The following is a 14,007-nucleotide window of genomic DNA, read 5'->3' as shown; positions in this document are numbered from 1 at the left end:
ACAAGCAAAATAGTCATCATAGAAAATTAGTGAAATGGCTACATTCTCTATTCTCCTAAAAATAGCAGGGAACTTAATCAGAGAATACTTAAGAAACAATATTATGGAGAAAAACCATAGATACAAAAGTGCCATTTGGGCTAACTGTAAATGTTTAAAATTATTTGTGTGTCTGTGTGTGCATGTATGTGTGTGGGTGACCACAGAAGCCAAAAGAGTGTGGGCCTTTGGTGCTTGAGATGCAGGCATTTTGTGAGTCAGCTGATATGAGCACCCAGACCCCAACACAGGTCCTCATGATACATCAGTAACTGCTCCTGGCTGTGGAACCCTCTCTCCAGTCACAAAATTACCAAATACATAAGATATCAAAAGTGGCCATGAGTGGTAGAATTAATTATAACTTTATTTTCACACTTCCCCTTGTAAGACTAATAAAAGGTATAAAATGAGTAAACAGATGATACAGAAGGAATAACTCCCCTTTCTCTCACCTGTATGAATGGTCCTTGAAGGCAGAACTAGGCTCAGAATTTTAGAAAGAATAGGGACAGAACACAACAGAACTCAGCTTCCTGAGTGAAGCCTAGAAAGAAAAGACTGGACCTAAGGAGGGCAAGTGGAAACCCATGCTCACCACAAAGGACCTGTCCCTACTCTCCCCCTCATTCTGACATCTGTTCCTGGCACACCAGGGGCCTCATGGGCAGCAGAATACAGTCCCTGCAACCTTAGAGCTCATCATGTGGCGGGAAGACAGACAGCGACAGAATGTCAGAATGGAGACACAGAAATTTAAAGTGGAGTGAGGGAATGAAGCTGGTGGTCATGGGCGTGGCGGTTTAGACCAGGGCTCCCATCAGTCAGGGCTTGCCTAGACCAGGTCAGCTGGTGGCTGTTAGGACATTAGCTTGATGACTGAGATGGAACATTGATGAATGAGCTGCACATTGTGGGTGACATACTCTCTAGGCAGGGAATCCTGCATGTGACAATGCAGACCGTGCTCTCTGAATATGCACTGTTCTTTGCTCGTAGCATAGATGCATGCTGAGTTCCACTATCTTGACTCTCTGTGATGGACTGTAACCTGTGACAGGAATCAAATAAACCTTGGGATGCTTTGTTGGGTATCTTATTTCCTCAGCAGGAAAGGACATGAAGACAGACATGAACGAAATAAGCAAGCAGGTGGTGTGGATTTGTATGGTTTTTGAGTTCCTGACGGAAAGGGGACAGCCTGCAGGCAAACTCAGTGGTTGGGGGCAGCCAATGACAGATGAATTGCAGAATCCCTAAGAAGGGACTTGGACTCAAGTGGCTGGTGGGGGAAATGAACAGTAAGAAGACGTCTCCAGGATGATAGCAGGTGAGATGCAGAGCCTGAACCCACATGTGGGGTTGAACTTGACCTCCTGTCTCCGTTACCACTTTGAAAGGACATTCCTCCTATAGCTAACTGGATCCGAGAAGATGAAAGACGCATGGAGCAGAGCTGCCCCAGTGGGTCCAGCAGGAGCCTGCTTATCAAAAGACTGGGAGTGAGCTTGGTGGGGATCACAACAGAGCTCCAGTCACAGAAAACCCGATGGAATAAACTGCTACTCATAAACCAGTGAGTTTGGGAATGCCTTGTTCCATGGCATTACCGTGGCATAAGTGATTAACAGTGCTCAACCTAGATGAAGTAGCATGAAACCAGTGTACTTTGCACAGGTTGGGGTCAGTCCTATCTTGGATGATAAAGATGCCCGGGCAGCTGAATTGAATGATGGTTACCAGAGCGATTCCTGGAGGACCTGTGGCCTTGACAACACTCCACTTTCATTAAGTTCCCCAAGTGAGCCAACTGCGCACTCGGACTTCCTATTTATTCCCCAGCCTGGGAATCGACCATGTGACAGCCTCAGCAAGCTTGGATCTTTCTGGTGCTTTATGACAACTGCCCCTGAGTGTTAGCTCACTGGTCTTCAAGGGACATGTAACACAGATGACCTACCAGGGAGTAGTGCCCTTTGGGTGAACAGCCTCGTGTAAACCTTGGGGCCCAGGACAAGCATGGCCCAAAGTCCGGCTCAGTTTTAAGTTCTCAGTAACACTCCAAGGGGAGAGCTCCTGCCACAGGAGAGCCACCTACCATGTTTAAAATAAAGCTTCCTCAGTCCCCATCTATGGGTGTTCAAAACTGGCAGACACACAATAGTTCCTCAAAGGCCTTACAGCACAGTTCCTCTAGACCTCAAGAAAATGTCAGAAGTGGCCCTCTGACTCTACAGGTCCATTTCTATGGAGTCAACCAACAGCATACAGGAAAACATGAAGTTCTGTGTTGGACAGAACACCCCTTTTTGCAGTTCTCTAAGCAATATGGCATAACAAACCATTTACTCAGCATCTATGCTGAATTAAATACTGTAAGTCATCCTGTGGTGATTTAAAGTACACAGGAGGCTATATGCAATCAGTGGGCCATCATTTTATACAGGGCATGAGTGTCTGCAGATCTCAACACCCGAGGAGTTTCCTGAGCTTTGGATATTGAGGAATACAGCCATCCAATATCCTTTGGATACTGAGGAATGACAGCATTCAATGTCCAAAGCCTCTACCTACATCGTCTCAATGGAAAACCCTCTACATGCACCTGCTGAGCTCTAAGTACGAAAATGTCCATTGCAACGTAAACCATAAGATGGCCTTTAGTCCATCAAGAGCACAGCGAGACCGAGCTGAGACGCCAAGGTAGAGGGCATGAACATGGCCCCTCCAGATGTCCTTCCCACCATGTCTGGCTCCCGCCCCTTCCTCCCCAGCCACTGCCTGTCTCTACACCCATGCCTGCTGCTCTGCTTTGAGATTCTGAGTATAGAAAGCTGAATTACCTACTTGTCTACAACAAAGCAATTTCAGAAGAGCTGTCAAAACCTGGTCATCTGTAACAGCAGACATCAAGGAAAGACAGACAGCCGGGCTTTTAAGGAGTTGTTGCTCTGATGGGCTTGTCCCCTCTCCTCATTACCTCCACTGCTCAGCCTCCCTGAAGTGTGTGCCAACCTGGGTGTAAATAGGGTCCATTTCAGAGTGAAGACTCCTGATGTGTAAAGGTTAAACCGGCCTCCACCTACGGAAAACATTCTGCCATCACTGTGTTTTTTTTTATTTTTATTTTTTTATTAAAGATGCTTCCCTATGGTGCACAAAAAGCTATGTGCCGGGGTATTACATAAATATTTGATGCTGGTCTTTTGGCAAAAGGCCACCTTAACATTCCAAGCTTGTGATTTACAAGAAGGACATGGGAAAAAAAATCAGCCACACCATTTCGAGAAATAAATTCTAGGCTCAATTCTCTTCTGTAGACCTTAAATTTCAAGTTCACTTCCAAGCTCAGACTGTGGTACTGGCCAGTAAACTATCTGGAATGCATTGCCAAGTGGTCAAGCAGCTCATCTAATCTTTGCAGGCTTATAAACAAATGTTATTTGATTGCTCTTTGAGCAAACCAAGGCAGGACTCCACTATCTACACTAAAGTGGACAGTCAAGTTCTATCCATTTTCAGAGGGCCTCTATTGTCCACTGGACGCTTTATTTTGACTCCAGGAGTAGCCCCAGCTAACTCTATAGCTAACTCAGTAATCACAACTGCACGGGTAGTCATGCCATCATGTGACCTACTGGGAACATAGTCACTGTTGAACAAAGCCCCATCACCACTGCTGCCTTCTCTGATACCCTGAGCCCTTCCTGCTGCTTGGGCCTGCCCACCTTCCTGTGCTCACTCTTCTTCTGACCTTTATTGAAGGAATCACCCTTCTTTTGTCTGCAGGGATTAGCCTGCAAGTTCAATGCCTCGCCGGCCAGGTAAAGAAATGTTTTAATCACTGTCCTGCTATGATGAAACACCAACAAGAGTAGCTTAGGGGAGAGAGCTTATTAAGGCTCAAGGCTCCATTCTACCCTGGGGCTCCTGGAGTCATAGTAGTAGGAACTTGTGGCAGATGTTCACAGTGCATCCGTCCATAGTCAACAAGCAAAGAGCTACGAATGTCTGCTCAGCTCATTTTCTCTTCGTTTTATACAGTCTAGGAGGGACCCTAACCCAGTGAATGGTATTTCGGCCTCAGTTAATTGTGGTGATCCCCCACAAACACACCCAGAGCCACGTCTCCCAGGGGATTCTAGAAAAAACTCAAGCTGACAAGTGAAAGGCTTGTGAGGCACCTGTTAGGCATGGGTCAGTTTCTCTCTAGATTCTCCCACAGGTCTGTGAGCCATCACACTTTCAGCACATAACCACGAAGGCCACACAGTTAAATGAGGGACTGAGATAGCCCAGTAGTCAAAAGCAATTCCTACTTTCCCAGAGGACCCGAGTTTGGTTCCCAGCACCCACGTCACAACCACCTGCATCTCCAGCTCCGGGGAATTCCATGCCTCTGGCCTCTATAGGCACCTGTGCTCATACATGTACACACATATATTCTTAACTTAAAATAAAATAAATCTTGTTTTTTAAAAAAATGATTTGTCTGTGTTTGTGTATATTGGCAATACAAACTACATCTGAAATGTAGCTTACTTCCAACATAAAGAAATCTTCACGGAGCCACTACAATGCACGAAATGGTGTCTGCGGGGACACCATCATCCATGGGTTAGGCTCGCAAGATCCTCATGCTATGTCGGCGTGAACTGCATATACTCTCTCTGCTTTGACGGTTCAGGGTGCAGGCCCTGTGTAAGGGTCTATAAGATATCTGGAGTATTTATGACACATCGGCATTTTCTTTGGACGACATGTACTAAGTTTTGATGTGACATGGTCCCTAAAGGCTCCTTTGTTGAAGGTCTGATTGCTGTCTGGCGGGCTTCTGAAAGCAGTTGGGTCCCAGAGGCTGAGGCTTTGTCGATGGATGGATCCACTGATTATGTCATAACATGAGGCATCTCTGGGAGGTAGGGGAGGTTGAGGAGGTAGAGCCTAGTTGGAGGTGGTGAGTAGGGCCATGCCTATAAATGCAGATCGTGTCCCCAGACATTCTAAGCTGCACGAAGGGAACAGTTTTAGGTCGTGATCTATGTAATGAGCCTGACCTCACAGTAGCCCAGCAACCTCGGAGTGGTCAGCCACACACTGAGACCTCTAAAGTACAAGCAGCAACACATCTTCCCTGTTGATGCTGCTTTACATCGGGGTGTGACAGTGATGGAGAGCTAGCTACGGCGGTGTGCATATTTCTAATGTGTGTGGCCCGCCAGCCCCAGGTGACTAGGATTCACCATTGCTTTGAGTGGCTAATGTTTGTTTGTGACAGGGTTTCTCTGTGTAGCCCTGGCTGTTCTAGAACTGATTCTATAGACCAGGCTGAGCTCAAACTCGGAGCCCCGCCTCCTGGGTGCTGGGTTAAAGGGTGTGTGAAGTGAAGCGAGGGCTGAGAGGACAATTCCCACTTTTCCAGAGGACTGAGTTTGGCTTTTTTGTTTATGCTGACTGATCTTGGTCATCAACTTGACATTGGGAATCAGCTAAAACCCCAACTATTGGGCACACCTGTGTGGTATTTTCTTAGTTAGATTATTTGGATCAGGAAGACTGATCCTAAATCCCAGCTACACCTCTTGGTGGTAGGCTGTCTGCCATGTGCCTGCTTGCCCTTACTCTTTCTGGCAAGTTTATCCACGCTACTGGTGCAGCCTGCATTAAACTCAACTTCTTCAGAACGCCAGGGACTGGAAACTAGCAGCTCTTCAGAAGTCTCCCAGGACTTGAGCTGTAGATCAGGAATGGGGAGATAGCAGCCTCATAGACTGGACAAATGGGGAGACATCCAGCCAGCCAGCATCCTGCACAGAACAAGTAGTGACTTCTCTGTCTTCCTGCTGTGAAATGGCCATTGTTGAGCTAAACTGACCAACTGACTGATCAGTTCTTCAGAGAAACCTGGGTAACACAGGTACAGCAAAGTTATCTAGGATCTCAAGATGATTTAACCTTTCAAAACCAGAGATGCGGGCTGGAAAGATGGCTCGGCTATGAGGAGTACTTGCTGTTCCTGCAGAGGAACTGAATCCGATTCCTAGCTCCCACGGTGGCTCAGCCCCTCTGTAACTCCAGTGCCAGGTGACCTATGTCCTCTTCTAGCTTCCACAAGCTCCAGGCATAGATGTGGTGGCCTCTATGCAGCAAAACACTCATACATATAAAACAAATCAATTTTAAAAAGCAGGAGGGGTGCGGGAATAAAGACACACCCATTTAAAATGACCCTGGTCACTGGGCAGTGGCGTGTGCCTTTAATCCTAGCACTCAGGAGGCAGAAGCAGGCAGATTTCTGAGTTTGAGGTCAGCCTGGTCTACAGGGTGAGTTCTAGAACAACCAGGGCTATACAGAGAAACCCCATCTGCAAAACAAACAAAAAAGCAAAAAAAAAAAAAACCCACCAATAAAACAGATGACCCATGTGTGGGCAGAACACATGACCTAGAATATATTCTAGTCAAGTCTTCATTTAACCAGCATGTAAATTACCTTCAAATTTATAGGAAACAGTGGCTAGAAAAACAGACAAAAAAGATACCAAGAGGCACTGTAGGCCCTTCAGTGGACACGAAGCTTTCTTCCCTACTAGCAGCAGGCAGGGGGATAAAAAAGTTCTTCAGGCAAAAGTGAAGACGCAGTTGCCCTGGCCAGTGCATCGCTGGACTGGATTCTGGCTCCAGTAATCAGCAAGTACGGCTATTTTAGAAACAAAGGGAGTAATGACTGCCAGGGCAGGAGAGGGCAAGGATAGGATAGGGATGGAGAAGAGGGGGAGATGCGGAGAGAATGCCAGGGGTTACACGAGGAAAGCACCAGAAACAAGCAAGAAATGCAGGACCATGAAGGCAAAGCGAGTTCCAAGAATAGTGATGGCCTGGTGCCAGGGCCTACTGAGAGTGGCAGGGATACAGCAGGCCCAGAGCCACGGTGAAGACATCAGCTACCTGAGTGTCCTTATGTTTAAATGTCCAGCTATCCCCTGACCTTGCCCTTGGCTCCTAGAAACCACTCAACTCCCCAGGCAGCCAGCTCAGCACAAGGCTGTCCCTCTTCACTCTTCTAGAAACAGGCTCATTGGCTGGAGAGCCCCAGTGGCCTGCCTGCACTGCAAGGCAGCCCTGGAGCTCATGCCTGCCCTTCTCTCTGGTGACTTTGGGGCCCTCCTCTCTTCACCCCAAGGGCCACCCAAACTGCATTTGGTAGGCAGTTTCCCACCAAGATGCCTGCCACTTCCCAGTCCTCTCCTGTTTTCTTTCTTCTTCCCACTCCCTCAACACTTCCTAGCTGGAAGAACTCCCGTTTCCCCAGCCAGTTCACAAAGACAACAGTCCCCAGCTCACAGAGCTGCTTCTAGAACCAGAAGCTGTTACGGGGAAAGGGCCATCACCCTCACATTTCCTCCGGTGCCATGTGCCCATGGGACTGGAGTTAGGCGGGTCCCTAACAGGCAGGTAGGGACAGACCACAAATAATAATAATAAAGATAATAAAGCTAACAAATGTTTCTCCCTCCACACCCCTGACCTCAGCCAAAGACCCAGCTTACCTGCCCTGCCCCCAGCCTGACAACATCAAGGCCACATAAGGTCGTGCTTACCTCTAAGTTGTGGGCTCATCAGCATCCCTGTCTTTGTTCAAACTGACCAGCCTTAAGCAAGGGGATGAGGACATCTCACAGACCATCAAAACCCCAGTCTTCAAGGAGTCTAGATTGGGTTTCTGCTCTGCAGAGGGTCTTCCTGTGGGCTTTGCCCTGTGTGCTTCTTCCTCTATCAGCAGAAGCTCCCCGCCCCCCCTTTTCAAACTGTTAATTCTGTTGGCTACATGGGAGACTTCCCTGCTGTGTGTGTCCTTAAATTCCTGTTGTGTCCTTAAATTCCTACCTTTTAATTCTCTAAGGATCCCAGAATATGAACCCAATCAAAACTCCTGGGTGGCATCATGCCCATTTGGATATTAATAAAAAATCTGGACAGGAACCCACATTTTGGCATTGAATGGAGCCTTCTATATCCTGAGAAGGTAAAAATAGATGCTGGAGTCACTGAGTGTCTCCGACTGAGGCCGGACCTTATTTGCAGGACAAAGCTTTTACTAATTTTATAGCTCCGTGGAAAATATTTTTGAACAGAATTGTAAATACCCATTTAGAAGTCATGACAGATTGGTTTTCCCCCTGCCAGGTTATTGGCAAGGATGCTCAGCATGTCTTTTCTTTTTAATTCTGGGAAAAGGTCAGGTGCCTATTTCTTCCCTGGTCAGTGGAGACTTTCATTCTTAGAGCAGAGCCACCCTCGTCACTAAGCCACCAAGGCCACCTTAGCCCTCTGTGCACAGCAGAAAGACACAGGTAAAAGGCAGGTTTCAAGCCTGAGTTTCCTGCCAGTAAGTCCCGCCCCAGGCGTTCACAGCACTGCCCGGCAGCCTCCACTGCAGTGGTGTGGGTTGCAGGGACTGTGGTCACAGGGAACACTTCACAATTTGTCTTCAAAGGTGGAAAACTCTCCTTTGATGCAACTAAAGCCAAGGGAGGCGGTGACAGCATTTTGCACGTGGGAGGCCAACCTAAAGACCAGGCAAATCCCTGTGCTCTGTGATGCAGGCTTGGCGAGCCGGGTGAGGGAAGAGCTGAGAGGCGGGCTCAGCTTTCATCTTTCAAGCCATCATTAGGACACAATCAGCAGCTCTGGGAGCCTGCACGGTGTTCTCTCCTGGGCTCAGATGATGCGGCCAAAGACAATCCTTCTGATACCCCAGTTTTGCTGAGAAGAGAAAGACAATTACCCTGCAGCTCCTAAGCAGGTGCTACCAGCTGAGCATCTTTCAGATGTTAGTACCATTAGTCAGAGGTTTGCCGAGGAGAAATGGAAAGCTTGCCTGCTCGCCCAGACAACAGAAAAGAACAGCTATTGAGCCAATCTAAGTTCCAGGGTCCCTACAAAAGCAGGAGTTGAGGGGTCCTCTCTGGCATCCCCAGGACTCATGAACTGGACTGGGAACACCTACTTCACACACCTCCTGCCCCTCCAAACAGCCGTGACAACCCCTGGCTTCAGTGGACACTGGAGCCAACAAGAGGGCTTCTTGCATACCAATGGGTTACTAGATCTGCTGCTGGGGTATGGAAGTTACCAACATGTGTTCTCAAAACTGCGTTCTCAAACCACACAGCTATTCAAATTTAAATGAATGAAAGTGAAATAAATTGAAAAATTCAGTTTCTAGGTCACAGGTGCCAAAGATGGCTAGTGGCTTGGGATGGAACAATCCAGAATATTCTACCATCACAGAGAGTTCTACTGGGCAGCATTTTCTAGATGCTTTCCTAGCTCACTCAGTCATTGAATGTCATTCACCCATTCACCATGCTTGCTGCTGCTATAATGACCTGTTGACAGTATCACTGATAGTCACAAAGGAATGGCAGGGACCCCACATCCAAAATTAAGACTTGCCTGAGCCCACACATTCAGAACAACACAATCTCTATCCTAAGAATGCTTGTTCGGCACTGCACAAATAACACAGATTCCAGACTCCACTCCTGGCCCTGCTAATGCCCAAGAAGCTACACGCCATCACACCTACCGTCAGAAGCCCGTCGGGCTCTGCAGGGATCTACAAGTTCTGTGCTCCATCTCACTTCCTTAAGGAGTCCTGCTGACTCACAACCCTCAGGACGTGCGCACGCTGTCAGGCTAGTCAGCCACACACTCCAAACTGCTTCCTTGTCTCTGAAGGTGACTCCATTCACCACCATGTTAACCCCAAACTTTCTAGGCTCAAAACCCTTTAGCTCTGTGGACAGACTTTCCCTCTGCCTCCAAAGTTGACATCACGAGTGCTATTCCACTCACCAAGCCCAATGACGAGCCCACTTCTGGGGCACAGTTCCCACATCAATTGGGCATGTGAGATTCAGGAGGCTTGTGTTCCAGTGCAGCTCACTGGGGCCAGGTGCTGCCACCATTCCCTGCCATCTGCTCCACGGTGCTGCTGTTGCTACTTCAGACGGTAATGGTGTCTACAGACAGTTGGCACTTCTGGAGTGCCATGAACTGAGGGGGGGGCAATTAACAGTTCCAGGCAGTCGTACGTTCAAAAGCCATCAAGATACAGGTTACCATCAGTGAGGCAAAGCCATGACCTTCACCTGAGAGGACACCAGGTCACTTTATGAGATCTGCTTGAGATACGTTAATCAGAAATCAAACGCTGTGTGTGCATTGACCATGCAGCTTTTCTGATGGAAGGTGATGGAAAGGGGAGGGTCACAGGACTAGGAGGGGCTGTGGGGCAGTCCTTACCGTTGGCCATGCCAAGGTGGAAGACAGCGTTCACTAGCACACCGCCTTTCCGGAAGTGATCACTCATGTGCTCCAGCCAGCTGGCATCCAGACTGTTCACTGTCCTGCCGTTCCTGGAGACCTGGAGGGGGATGGTGACGGGATAGTACTGCCGACACTTCTGCTGGTTCTTCGGTCTGTTGAAAAAGGCGAAGATCTCCATTTCTGTGGGGGTTTGTAAAAAGGATGGAGAAAGGAAAAGTTAGTCCACAGCACGAATCTGCTAAACCGGGTTTGGTGGCATCATCTCCCTGGAGCCTGAGAAAGGGCAGCAGCTGTGAATCCCTGGTGCCACACCCCAGCCAGAGAATAAAACTCCACTCCTAGCAGCAACTGAAGTTGCTCCAAGGGACAAAGGACTCAAAAGTGCGCTTGATGGAGGCTGTGGTGTGTTTTGTTTTGAGATGGGTTTCATGCGGCCCAGGCTGGACTCCAACTGAATCTAGGATTCTCCTGCCTCTACTTACCAGGTGCTTGAATTATGCTATGCTCAGTTTCAGTGGTTCTGGAGACCGAACCCACCTTATGCATGTGAGTGGGACTAGGTTCTGAACACGGGATTTAATAGATGACTGCTATTGGAATTAATTTGCATTGTTAAGCATCTGGAAGAAGTATATTTCTAGAATTGCGTACATAAGTGTTTGCAAAGTAAATGTAATAGTCGTAAAAAACAAAAACAAACAAATAAAAAAAAGGAGATTCACAAAAAGAAAACCACTTCTCTAATTCCAGGAAGCTTTTAACATCCCTGAACTTGATATTTATAAACTGCAGGAGAGTTTCCTGGGGCCAAACCCATAATACTCAATCAAGTACATCAAGTACATTGATATGTAAAAATAAACATGTTCCAGTAAATGGGGGTTCCTGCCTAGAATAGCAGGTCAGCTCAATCAGCCAGGCAGGCCCTGGGTGTGAAGCTAGGAGCTCTCTGCTCTTTCATTTGTAGCCCAGAAATCAATAATCACCACCACCACCCCTGGCCACTGATTTGCTCCTGTTGTTCACACTGCCAGCCACGGTTAGCGGGAACCGCTGCCAGGAGCAAATACCTGGAATTTCAATCTTCACCGGAGAGCCAATTTCTGTACCGTTCATTTACTAAGGCGATCAGAGCTGGCCCAGCTTAGAAAGCTTTGCTCCCACAGGCTGGCTGGGAATATGCACTGGTTGCCAAAGGCATCATTTGAGGCGATATGAAAATCCTGCCACCTCTCAAACAGAAAGCATAAAGGCCGTAAAGAACGGTTGGCATTAGGGAGAAGGACAAATCATGCATGTGTTCCGGACGGGGAACGCCTGCACTACTCCGGGATGTAGGCTCCCACACTTCAGGACCGTGACACTTGGGTGGTATCTAAGTACTAGCTTGTGTGTGTGAGCATGTGTGAGTGTGTGTGTATGAGCATGTGTGTGTGTGAGCGTGTGTGTGTGTGAGCATGTGTGTGTGTGAGAGCATGTGTGAGTGTGTGTGTGAGCATGTGTGTGTGTGAGAGCATGTGTGAGTGTTTCTGTGTATGAGCATGTGTGTGTGTGAGCATGTGTGTGTGTGTGAGTGTGTGTGTGAGCATGTGTGTGTATGAGAGAGCATGTGTGTGTGAGCATGTGTGAGCATGTGTGTGTGAGAGAGCATGTGTGTGAGCGTGTATGTGAGAGCATGTGTGTGTGTGCATGTGTGTGTGCATGTGTGTGTGTGTCCTTTGCTGCTTTTTGCCAATTGCCTTGAGATGCCGTCACTCGCTAAGCTTGTCAGTTGGGTTGGCCTACATGACCAGCAAACTCCCAGACTCTGCCCACTCGACCTTGCAATGGTGCTTTACACGCATGCCTAGCCATACCTGGCTTTTTACTTGGGTTCTGGGGACCAAATTCAAGCGGCATGCTTGTACAGCAAGTACTCTTATCCAGGGGGCCAACTCCACATACACTGATTATTCTTTTAAACTGGCTAACTTTCCTTCATTTAAATAACAGGATTTAACAAGAGAGTTTTCTTCTTGACCACAGAGGTAAACCACTCCTGCTTGCTCTACTGCCATGCAGGGCCAGGAGGTAAGAGCAGCAAACACATTCATCCCTGTGACCCCTGAAAAGTTTATCATGTAGGAGACTCATTCTAGAACAAAGGAAATCCCCCCACCCACTAGTCAAGCACTTGTAAGGTCCCCAAGTTATAAAACTGCTGTTATAAACAGTTGAACTTACTGAGAGTTTCATCAAGCTATTCCATCCAACAGAGGTGTGCCTCGCTTTGGAAACTGCCGTCTGATTGTATGCAACAAACGCAAGCCCCAAGTCAACTACCTTTTCACTCCACTTGCCTGACCCAAGATAACTGTACCAGAATTTAGGTCCCGGTGCATGCAGATCCAATCACTAGACTATGCCATGATGATGGAAGGCAGCTGGAGATGTGAGGAAACGACCAGGGATTGCGGATAGGACACGAATAAGCTGGGTGACTAGGTGTCTTCTGGCCCTGTACCCGAAGTTCAATAAAGGCTGCGAAGAAGAACCCCATCTGAACCTTTGATATTATTGAATATATCTCATATATAATATATCACGGATTTTCACGGGTTGTTTGAACTTACAGAGAAGCTAGCTCTTGAGGTGGGTCTGCCTGTCCCAGTTTCACACCAAAGCACGCCTGTGTCATGTGTCCTCCAAGAACACTTGTCTGGGAATGGGCTCTCCTCCCAGCTTAGTGACAGAGAGGAAAGAACAGCAATACAGCTCAAGAGTCAAAACACTGTGCTGGAGAGAAGCCAGAACACCAACTTATCAGATGTTACTGTTGTTTATCCCAAAGCAGGAAAATGCCCGCAACAGGAGTGAGGGCCAGTTTAGCCATGGGGAAGAGGCTCGGTTGGGACTCTGGCTGCGTGCCTCAACTTCCTCCACCGATTTCTGCTGGATGGTGTAAGCATCTGGCCGAATGGTGTTTTGCTGTCTGTCTGTCTACCTACCTACCACCTATTTGTGTTTTTTTTTATTTTGGCTTGCTGTATACTTAGTAATTCACTCATTAAAAACAAAAAAAATGGCTATCATTGCACATTCTGTACACCCTTCAGAACAAGGAGTGCAGAGAGAGAGAGGGGGGGGGGGGAGGGGATGGAAAGTAGGTGAAATAAATGAACGCCATATTAAAGAGCAGGTTAGCACACGGCATCTGGGGCCTCATCAGGGACCCAGGGTCACTGGCAGACCTTAACTCAGGTGCATCCATTAGAAACAAAACAACTGAGATACCCATCTGCTTGGATTGAAAGTCACTCCTGAAACACTACTAGCCAGAACTGCCTGCAGGTTTAGTCCACAAAACAGGCCCTGTAGGTGGTTACAGTTAAGCACAAATGCAATTTGAGCAAGAACTCAGAGCTGCTGCATTGGGAGAAGTGAGAATTTGGTTGAGGCCACACCTGGTAGTTCTTGAACACACAGAAGGGCCATCCCCACTCACATGGTGCAATAAACACCACACTTCCCAATGCATAATGAAACAGAAAAGGAGCAAGGCTGAAATGAGAAGAGAGAAGGCTGGAGTGGTGGAAGAGGGAGGGAGGACTGCCAGACAAGGCAGCATCTAGGCTCTCCAGGCTCCATCCTCCC

General features: G+C 47.8%; 1 protein-coding gene across 3 annotated transcripts in view; it reads right to left on the bottom strand.

The window, feature by feature from the left end:
- Rftn1 (raftlin, lipid raft linker 1) overlaps positions 1-14,007 on the bottom strand; it is a 190,679-nt gene that overhangs the window by 36,195 nt on the left and 140,477 nt on the right. For all 3 annotated transcript variants that reach the window (XM_026785793.1, XM_026785792.1, XM_005359680.3), the window contains exon 6: positions 10,351-10,554. In XM_026785793.1, the coding sequence (XP_026641594.1) occupies positions 10,351-10,554 (204 nt within the window). The remainder of the gene's footprint in view (positions 1-10,350; positions 10,555-14,007) is intronic.

This window comes from Microtus ochrogaster, linkage group LG2 (genome assembly GCF_000317375.1).
Source record: "Microtus ochrogaster isolate Prairie Vole_2 linkage group LG2, MicOch1.0, whole genome shotgun sequence".
In the NCBI taxonomy this organism is placed as follows: domain Eukaryota; kingdom Metazoa; phylum Chordata; class Mammalia; order Rodentia; family Cricetidae; genus Microtus; species Microtus ochrogaster.
The sequence above is the reverse complement of the archived record's forward strand: the minus strand, read 5'-3'. Positions and strand labels throughout refer to the sequence as shown.